The sequence below is a fragment of the Populus nigra genome, chromosome 16 (assembly GCF_951802175.1).
Source record: "Populus nigra chromosome 16, ddPopNigr1.1, whole genome shotgun sequence".
NCBI lineage: Eukaryota > Viridiplantae > Streptophyta > Magnoliopsida > Malpighiales > Salicaceae > Populus > Populus nigra.
Window position 1 is genome coordinate 9,752,742 of NC_084867.1, and position 10,828 is coordinate 9,763,569.

The 10,828-nt window shown below is 31.0% G+C and overlaps 1 protein-coding gene across 1 annotated transcript; it reads right to left on the reverse strand.

Moving 5' to 3' along the window:
- Positions 1 to 2,296: 2,296 nt before the first annotated feature.
- LOC133676188 (iron-sulfur cluster assembly protein 1-like) lies at positions 2,297 to 9,542 on the reverse strand. The gene is made up of 3 exons (XM_062097797.1): positions 9,203 to 9,542; positions 9,036 to 9,090; positions 2,297 to 2,732 (listed from the first exon to the last, which is right to left on the reverse strand). Exons 1-3 carry the CDS (start codon positions 9,480 to 9,482, stop codon positions 2,573 to 2,575), a joined length of 495 nt encoding a protein of 164 aa, XP_061953781.1. The 5' UTR covers positions 9,483 to 9,542; the 3' UTR covers positions 2,297 to 2,572.
- Positions 9,543 to 10,828: the final 1,286 nt, after the last annotated feature.

Below are 10,828 nucleotides of genomic sequence, written 5' to 3' on the forward strand. Positions count from 1 at the left end.
GAGAGAATATGTTACTAGTGTAGGTTTCATCAATGATGACTTGAAGTTGAGTTCGGAATTAATTGGTTAACTTTTTACATAATAATATTTCTCAATTATAACTCATCATGGAAATATACATCATTTGGCTTGAATGTTTGTGTTTTAAAATACATTTTTAAAATGCTAACACTTTTATCCTACAACAAGACACCTAATCATCAAACCATGTCTCCAAAGTTTTGAGCAAATCTTTAAGGATTAGTTGCTTTTTTTGTAGTTCTTTCGATATTGTTTGGTATTGTGGTTCGAACCGTGTTTGTTCCAACCATAATTTATAATATTTTGAACACAAATTTTAAATATGGGTCCCACTAAAAATTGAGTTTGTATTACCGGTTTTGGTAAAGCAAAAAATTGCTGCTTTTCACTTTTACCCGCCTATTGCCAAGAGAAAGAAAAAACTTATGGGCTCACCCAATTTGTTGTTTACTTCCTTTCTTCAGCTCAATATTTCTTTGGCACTCATCATCATCTAAACACTGCCAAGTGGATTAATTCACGGGTCACTGTTCATGTGGACAGTGACTTCACTATTCGTTGAACCGTGTCGGACCCGAAAAAAATTCAATTTTTTTAATTGTGTTTTACTAAAAAATTAGTATTTAATATTATTTAATGACACTACATAAATTGAAAGGAGATCGCATGATAATGTAGTATTTGTAGAATTTGATCGCAATTCTAATTTTGTTTCTGATGATGTTTTACCTGATTTTGTTGCACGCTAAAAAAACCATGAAAACTGTAGTCCTTATCGGATGAATTTTATACATGATGAAATTGTAGATAAGTTAATGGAACAATTAAAAATATTTAATATAAAATATTATTTATTTAATGATGTAATAGTGGTAGTTAAATCTACAATATTTAAATTAAAAATTATCAATATTAATATATATTCTTTTTAGTTATTTTATAACTCAATTCGAAAAGTATATTTAACCAAACATATTAAATTATTTTTTATTCAACCTCAATTTCAACTACATTTTTAATCAAATATATATAAATATCAAACCAACTTCAATCAAAAATATTTTTTTTTAAATTACAATCACAAAAACTACCACAGTACCAAAGACTAACAAGAACACCCGTCGTTCCTACCATTCTAATATCATATTTTTTTTTTTGACCCTGTCCGGCTCTTTTACTTCTATTCCTTATTGCTCATGTTGTTACATCCCTTTCAAACACTAGCATAATAGGATAACAACCATAATTAAGACTTTGAATGTTTAATGGTCTAGCCTTTTGGATGGTTTATACAACTTAATACTAGCCTTCTCCATACGTTTGCACAACCTAGCTTTAATGTTGCCATTTTATGTTCTGCCTAACTAGTTCTTTGCACCACCTACCAACCATTTTATGTTCTGCCTAACTAGTTCTTTGCTTTACACTTTGTCATTACAAGCACACAGTTGTTAGTATATACGCTTACCTTTCTCACCAATTATCGTTACACCTATATTGTCCAGTTAATTATTTTTTTATTGTTTTTTTTTTAATATTTACGTTTGTATTTATCTTTTATTTTTATTAGGAAGATTAGCTTCCTGTTTTATTATTTAATGAACTTTAACACATCTTTTTGGCTTTATTATTTTGTTTATTTTTAAATTTATCTTATTAACCATACAAATACATCTTTTTTCTTCCTAGATAAAAATAATAATTATATCCAAAAAATACATCCATGGCACAACCACATTTTTATATTAGCATAATTAATCTTTTCATGAAATATCTATGTTCTTTCTAAAATTAAAAATACATTAACAAATAAGGAAAATGACAGTAACTCAAAAACTCAAGAAATAAAACTCAAGAAATAAGGATAATAATTAATGGTTAATGGCAATGATGCTTTTCTTAAATGAAAAAAGAAATTATCCTTCACAAATTAATTTATTATCTTTCTTTAAGATGTTTATTTTTATAATTGTTTAATTAATAAAAAATAATTTTAGAAAGCCAAATTATTAAACCACCCGGTTCCTTAGGTTAATAAAAAATGTCAAAGTTTCAATATTTTTTTATAAAAAAAATGTTAAATCAACTCTTTTTTTAAATAATTTTTTTCTTAAAAAATAAAAAAAACATATTAAATTTTTATCAAATCAACTAATTTGTGAATGGACCTATCAAGTTTGTTGAACCAAACTTAGTCAACTCTTATAAAATTTGCTTTCAAACTCGATCAAGTTCAATGATCAAGATCGAGTTCAATGATCAAGTCAACGAATCATTACAATAACTCACTCAACTTCACCGAGTTTAATAATATTATTAAAAAGTTTCCTATCATATTGTCCAAGCAACTACTTAGTTGTCCATTTTATCATAAAGTTTTAACTCTATCTTATATGAGTTGACACACATCAGCATCACGCTGCCATTACCACATCACTCATCAGATTCAGTTTACAACACAAGTATCATCTAGGAAAGACTTGAACCCAAGCAAAAGTACCTTTGAGATCATTACTCATGATATTTTCAACACCATTACTCATGCACACGATCAAGCTTTAGCAGCTTGCTCGACAGGTTCGGTTTCTGAAACACCACTTAATTTTGCACGCTTGGTTTGATAATCCTTTACAGCAGCCTTGATAGCATCCTCTGCAAGCATGCTGCAGTGCAGCTTAACTGGTGGAAGAGAAAGATGTTTTGCAATCTCCCTGCAAATTCAGATGCATGATATTAAGAACTCACGTTGCACTCTTAAGGCTTCGAGTTGCCCCCCACTATATATTAAGTAAAAAGTGGACCCAAATTCAATTACCAAAGCTATGAATGTAATGTCACGCAGAGATTTTTACTTCACAGCGTTGTCACTAAATTAACAAAAACTTCACTTGCTATCAAAACTAGTAGTTACAATTTTATGACAATAAATGGAAAGGCAAAGGTCATTGCTCTCCTTTACAAAGGAACATCGACAAGGATGTTGACGTGGGGAAAAAAAAGATTTAAAGATAACAGAAGAAAGAAAAGAAGAAGTAAACAAAAGCCAAAAAAAAAAAAAAAAGGATGAAAAGAGAATAGGGGTTGGAAAAGTCTGCAACTTTACAAATTTTATTCAATTGATCAAAAAACTATCTAACATTTAGAATTTATAAATACTAAGATCCTAACTAAAACAAACAATTAGGCTTATAGCCCACTAAATAAAATATCCAATAATAACTAAATTAAACCCAACAAATAAACCTAAATAAAATCCAATAACACGAGAGTTGGGTTATCCTCTGTCATCATAGATCATACAGAAGTGTAAACCACGTCTTGAATTTGATGTCCTCGTCAACTCTCCTGGGGTTGGAAGAACTTAAACCTATCAAGTATAGGTCAAGGTGGCTTCGATAACACTCCCAACGATATGGATCAAGCTACTATGATGTCTCTTTGTTAATCCAAGTACAGTTTGAATATGGTTGCCTAACTCATAAACTAGGATTCGTTGAACTTCATCATTCCTGATAAAAACAACTTGTGTATTCAAAATAGCGTTAATATGTTCCTTTGTGCCAATGATAAAGATAATGCGGTAAGAATATCAAAAAAAGCATCAAGGATAGACTATTGTATTTTATATATAATGAGGTCCTTTATGTCAAAAATAGAGTTAATATCAAAGTTTAGTGGCAGTTTAATGACACAACTATTTGATTTAATCATTTGCAACACTTTGATTGGTCCAGCACTACTCACTTGCAATTTATAAATGGTTTTCAAAGGACATCATTCATGAAATAATCTCTAACATTAAGTATATCATGATACTTGTGCAAATCAACTTGAAATTTTTATTCTTCATTACTTGCGTAAATTTGTTCAATGATCTCAACATGCAAATTATGAATTCTACATGCAAAAGACTTAGCTGAATCAAACATTTTAGCGTGACAAGACATAAAAAAAAAATCTACAAGCTTTCTAGGTTCGTATCTATAAACACTATATGACGGAGGGTGTGAATTGGAACAAATGCTATTCAAAGCCTTAGTAGATATAATTTGGACATAACCTAGTAAATTAGGATTATACTCATCTTTCTCATTACATGTTAAGGGTAAGGGATTAGAGAGCTTAACATGTTGATCTAAACTTATAACGTGCTGGACATCAAGTAAGGTGGGTGGGAATTCAGGTAGTTTAAGAGGATTAATATTATGAGACTCTTCTAAAACAATATTTACCTCTTCAAATGATTTCATTAAAGAGTTTCCTAAAACTTCTTCCTCTACTACTAAAACATAATTATTATATTCTTTATTAACCACATTTTCAGATTCATTTGGACTTATAGTGTTAAATCCCTTTTTTTACACATCTTATTCATCTAGGTCACTAAAGTCTTCAGAATTAAGTTTATATACTTGCACACAATAGTTTTTCTTTTTACCTATATTCTTATGTTATTGGATAACTAAGGGTTTACAAGTATAGATGACGAAGATTTGACCAAAACCTTGACATTTAGCACACTGAACCTTTGAACTCAATCTAGACATTTCATTAATACTCATTTACCTTTATCTTCTTTATAAATTTGAGCACTACTAGGATTAGATCTATAGGGTGAAACATCTAATAAAGAACCATTATTTCTAAATTGAGACCTAAAAGAGGTCCTACGGGGGTCTTGATATTCTCTTTATAAGTAAATCATAATATTACACTACAGTATAGACTTAGTCAAAATTAAAGACAACTATGAGCATGCCCTTTTTTTTTTTTAAATCACCATTCAAACATTTACGAAACTTATGCAAAGTCATGACTTCATTCTATTTTATAGCACATCTCATCATGTAATCATTAAATTATGTTATATACTCATTGACAGACTTGTTCTATTGGTCTAAAAATTTATTCTTATAAGACTAGGGTAGATACTTTTACTGTTGTTTTTGTTTTATTTTAGTCCCAATCAGTTATAAGATGTTTACCTCTCATCTTTAAACAATCATTGACATATCTCCAATAAAGTTGGGCTTCACCAATGAACATTATCTTAGCAAATCTAACTTTTCTATTATCAGACGAGTTATGCCACTCAAAGAATTGATCAAAATCATGAATCCACATATCAAAAGGCTCAGGGATCATGATGATTGTCAAAAGTGAGAGCTTCTATTTTGTTAGAGCTCATGACTTGCTCATCAAGGTCATCGTATGTAGAGTAACCTAAATGATAGTCATGTTGGTGGCACTTAAGGTAAACTTGTCTATAGTGATTATTGCTGTAATTTTTACTGGTTTTTAGGTGTCTTATTTGGAGAACTCTCTAGGGGTTTCACTCTTTTAGACATATTGGTCATCTGGGTTTGTAGTTCCCCTCAAATGACCTTGAGAGTATCATTAAGGGTCGGGTCCACGGTAACTGTAGACTTAAGGTTGGACACTAGATGATCATGAAACAAATACATGCAACACTAACTTTGAAATTGAATTGAGATCACATATGATTTCTATAAGTAAAATCACAATAATAAAAAAAAAAAATTCCATTTTTTTTAATGTGAAGATTAATCAAGAACAGAAAACACCCAAAAAAATTTAAGCATGCAATGCTAAAGCTTTGAATGCAAACAATTAATCAAATAAAGTCATAATGTTACATTATTTTCAATTAGCGTCACAATTACAAAGTACTAATGACTAAATTTGAATGATAAAGATACAAGGTGAGCAAAAATATAAGAGTATAATGCAAGATAAGATTTGTTTTTAGACACAAAAGAATATTATTGATGATAAGTTGAATAACAAGGGTGAAAATTAGTGAGGTAAAATTCAATGAGATGAGAGATTGAGTGGTTTACAAACTAGATTGCTTGACAATTGTGAAGGGTCACTTGAATCACTATTGTTGACGTAGATAGAACCATTGTTGTAGATAGAACCGTTTTAGTGTTTTACCGACTGATCTCATTTTGCTACTATTACCTTTTTTTTCTCACTTTTCTTTCTTTTTTTCTATTGTCACTTTTCATATTTTTTTTAATTCTTTTTTTACAAATCAATATAAAAGAAAATTACACCTTAAAAAAGAAAAATAATAATAAAATATTAAAATAAAATAAAATGCAGTAGACTCTCAAGTTTTTCCATTCTTCTTGGCGTCTCTCAATCAAAGTTTAATGTGTAGATGCTAGAGAGACAAGAGTTGTTACTACCATTGCATTTAGTCCCAGGCTTGGTTATATACATCAGATATATACATCACCTTCTATCGTCATCAAATGATGGAACATGTTAAATCTAGGATGGTAGATATTCCCATTGGAGTCCGCGAATTTATTTGCCAAAGCTTTCAGTTGTGCTTTTTTTTTTTTGGAAGAGAACGAGAAAAAAGTATAGAGATTTATGGTGTTGTCTGTCAAAGTAAAAAAAGGGTATTTGGGTTCGGTTCTGGCAGTGAGGCGGTGAATTTTTTTTTTTTTAAATCACTATTGATGATGATCCTCACAATTGCTAGGGATTAGAAACTGTGTTGAATTTTGAAGATTTACAGAGTTCTAATAGATCGATTAATTATAAGAACAATTAAAAACTTGGTTCTGATACCAAAGTTGATGCGGGACAAAAAAAATTTAAAGCTAAAAAAGAAAAGAAAAGGCTAAGAAGAAGAAGCCATAGAAAAGAAGAAAAAGGATGAAGAAGAGAAAGAATAGAGGTTAGAAAAGTCTGCAACTTTGCAAATTTTATTAAATTCATCAAAAAACTGTCTAAAATTTAGAAAAATAGAATATAAATACTAAAACTTTAACTAGAACAAATAATTGGGCTTACAATCCACTAAATAAAATATCCAATAATAATTAAATCAAACCTAACAAATAAACCTAAATAAAATCCAATATCACAAGAGTTGGGCTATTCCTCCATCATCATACTTATACGGATGTGTGAAACATGTCTCAAGTCTGATGTCCCCATCAGATGTGGTGACACAACACAAGACATTTAATCTAAAACTAACAGCCAGAGTACATCTATAGTTTTCCATTTCTTCATGTAATTAATCTCTGTCTGTGACATCTGAGGCCCCTACATTTTCTAAGACCAAAACCACCAAAGCCTCTATTCTTTCAACTGTGCAATAAGTGGTGATTTAGTGTGTCATGCATGTGTCCAATATAAGTTCCTTCTTTCCTCACACAAACTCATGTTTTCATTATAGAAAGGCCATCCTATGTTTCCATCTATACGCTTCTATTGGTTAGTGTGTGTATTTTTTTACATTAGTGACTTAATGAGTGTGTGCATGTGTCCTTTAAAGCATTCATATAACTTAATAAAAGAGAGGTAAGTAATATTAAAAATGAAAATAAGGGCTTTCATGGAAAGGATGAAGTAAAAGAAAAGAACAGAAACAATATAGAAGAAAAAGATAAGGTATTTTTCAGCTGCCCAAACTCACACCAAAGAGGAGATGGAACCATCCGCTCAAATGCACCCCTGCTTTGTGTAAATTCAAACACATGGAAAGATGAAAGGTACTTTTTATAGTTCACAAACAGAAAGCACCTAAAACCTGATAACGATTAAGGAGTGAGACTTTCTTTCTTGTTTAGTTCATTATATCAAAATAGCACTCCAGTTAACTCAAAACAAAACGAAAATAAACCAAGTTCTGTTTGTCAGGGAAGAAAACCTTGCCAAACACTAGAATAACATTCAAGAGAACAATAAAGTACAAATCTACTATGGAACTCTTCATATAGAAAATTCATATTAAAAGAAATTGAAGGCACAAATAAGCACATGAAGAGAACATTATAAAATCCTCATCAAGTCTCACAAAAACATCTGCACTTGATTATGACCAAGGAAAGATGGTCACACCATTACTTTTTTTCTGATTCATTGCTTTTTAAACCTGCTAATTGATTACCAATCACGAATATTCCCAGCCATAAGCATACGAAATGAAAATGAAGTACTAATCCATTTGTGCTTCTAATCAAGGCTAATGTCAGAAATAGTTTAACTTCGGCCATGGATATTTATGGACAATAATGTGTGAATAGTCTTGCTTGCTAATAACAGAAAAAGACAAGGTCCACCTGCATAATGCCACTTGACATGTATGAGGAATCACAGGTTGTTGGTAAACAACAGGGATGAGTGATCCTGTGATACTAGACAGCAAATACATATCAATAGTGTTATTACAGTTCAATCTTCCTTGGTCAAGACCATCCTCTTATGTTTGTAAATGAATTTATATCCCTGAAGTGGTCCGACAGGTTCTACTCATAATTCCCTAACCTTCAGCAAGGCCAAACAATCGACACAAAATGTCAGATGCTTTGTATGTGGTGGGTCCAAAAAACTATCATCCTCAGTAAGAAATTTCTCAATCTGATATCCAAAAATTAACTCTACATCCCCCAAACATGCAACTGTTGAGTTTAAAATAAAACTAGTACAAGCTTGAATGCTGCAATAGCTGAGGTTACAGGCAAAGCCAGTGTATACTGAAAATTATGCAGAGGCATCGGCAGAAAGGAAGAACATCACATTCTATATTGAGTCTCACTTCAGCACCCACCATCTCAAAATGCCAAACAAGCTTTATAAGTAAATTATTATACCAGATGAAATTGCTAACTAGAACAAGCAGATTGGACTCATGAACCATGGAAGCTATAATATAAAAACAAAATACCCCTCTAAGTTCCCTATACAAAGTTGGCAATGATGGAGTCTAATCTTTTAAGTGATGATAGCTTCCCTCAATTTTTTTCGCTTACAATCACTTCCTTGGTTTGATATTTATGTTGAACTCCAGTTGATTCCATTAAAGAGTTGCAATCAAAAAATAACAAAATGGATTAAATAGATATAAATCATCAGCACAACAATCATAAACGCGCAAAATCATTACTTTTTCTATCCAAAACAACACAAATGAAGGATAAATAGTGCAATAAAAACAGATAAAATCTTTTTTTTAAAAAAAAACTAACGTGTTTTTTATGGTCATCACTTCCTCCATTTGCTTCCCTTTCACCCATTCAGTAGCTGAAAAAACAACACAAATCAGCTCCTCAAATTTCATTCTAGTTTGTCCACAAAAATAAATAAATTATATTAAAAAAACATGTTAAAATCAACAAAACAAGGATCAACATACCAACAGAGGAGGAAGCAATAGCGGAGCCACAACCGAAAGTTTTGAAACGAGCATCGATAATCTCGCCAGTGGTATCATCAACCTTAATTTGCAGCTTCATCACATCACCACAGGCAGGTGCACCGACAAGTCCAGTGCCGACCGCCGGATCATTCTTGTCAAAAGACCCTACGTTGCGTGGATTGTTGAAGTGATCAATCACCTTCTCGTGGTAGAAACGTGGCAGGATCCGAGCTCTTTGGGAGAGCAATAATCTCTCGGATGCCAGTAGCCTCAACATCCTTTCTGGGGTCGATAGGAAGATTCTGTTTTTGCTTGGTTAATTGAGTGAGGAATAGCGAGAGGAAAATATAATTTCGTGTTTTTGGAGGGCTTGTTTGTTAAAATCGAATGGGAATTATTGATGGACACGTGGAAGGTGGAGATGGTTCTGAGGTTTTTGGCATTTGACAGGTGTGAAAGTCTAAATTTTTTTATTTAGATTTTGAAATGAATAAATAAATCGGGGTTTTGCCAATAGGGCTCACCCCTGGCTGATTTCTTAGCTTCCTTTAGTTTTGTTGGGCTATGAAAGGCCCATCCTAGGCCTCGAGTTTCTGTAGATTAGACTGAATAAAAACCTATGCTTTAGGCTGGGCTATGGCCCAAATAGACCTGTTTTCTTAGTGTGTGTGGTAGAGAGAAATTTTAATTGACATTTAGGATACCCGTTTTGATACACGAAGGCTTATACTTTTATCTCTGATAAATAATAATAATAAAATAAATAAGGGAAAGGAATTAGAATATATTGATTGAAATCCTTTAACTCGAATTTCTTGGTTTCCACGTTAGGCAATTTGGTCCTACCATTATATTTTTAATTTGTATCTATTTTGACCCTTGATTTAATCAACTCTAATCCCTACATGTACATGTTTTTTGCATTTTAATTCTTGGTTTTGAATTGTTTCAATTAAATTTTTAATTGGTCTTCAAACCTTTTTTTTCATAATTATGTCCTCAAGTAAATTAATTAAGCTCATTAAAAGTTTAATTAAGTCTTTAAACTTAATTAATTCTTTTAGTTTTGGTTAAATTAACTTTTAAGCTTAATTTTTCTTCAATTAAGTCAATTAAACCTATTAAAAATTTAATTAAGTCTTTGAACTTAATCAATTCTTCTAATTTTGGCCAACTTGACTTTCAAGCTTAATTTTACTTTAATTAAGTCCTTGATTAAGTCAATTAAACCTATTAAAATCTTATTTAAGTCCATGAAATTAATTAATTCTTTCAATTTTGACCAAACTTACTTTTAAATTTAATTTTGTTTCAATTTAATTTTTTTTCAGCTAATTTTTGTCATCTTTGAATCTCTTATCCATTTGCAACCTTAAAATATATTTTATCATCATCATCATTATTATATAAAAGGAATTTGGGGGGGGGTCTAAAATTAAATTATGACATGAGTAATCAAGAAATGACTCATCATCATACGTAAATTAGAAAAGATATTTCATATATTTTTTTAATGATATTGGCTAATAAATCCTTACACAATATGGAAAAGGGTTTTGAATCTTATTTAAAGAATTAATGACTATGATGTTAAGAACAAATACAATTTGACAGAACAAACAC

Excerpts from the sequence above, each read along its gene's own strand:
- LOC133676188 (XM_062097797.1), bottom strand. The coding sequence starts at position 9,482 with ATGTTGAGGCTACTGGCATCCGAGAGATTATTGCTCTCCCAAAGAGCT. Across the intron at positions 9,091-9,202 it reads TATTGCTTCCTCCTCTGTTG|CTACTGAATGGGTGAAAGGG; the intron begins GTATGTTGATCC and ends TTGTTTTTTCAG. Across the intron at positions 2,733-9,035 it reads GTGATGACCATAAAAAACAC|GGAGATTGCAAAACATCTTT; the intron begins GTTAGTTTTTTT and ends CTGAATTTGCAG.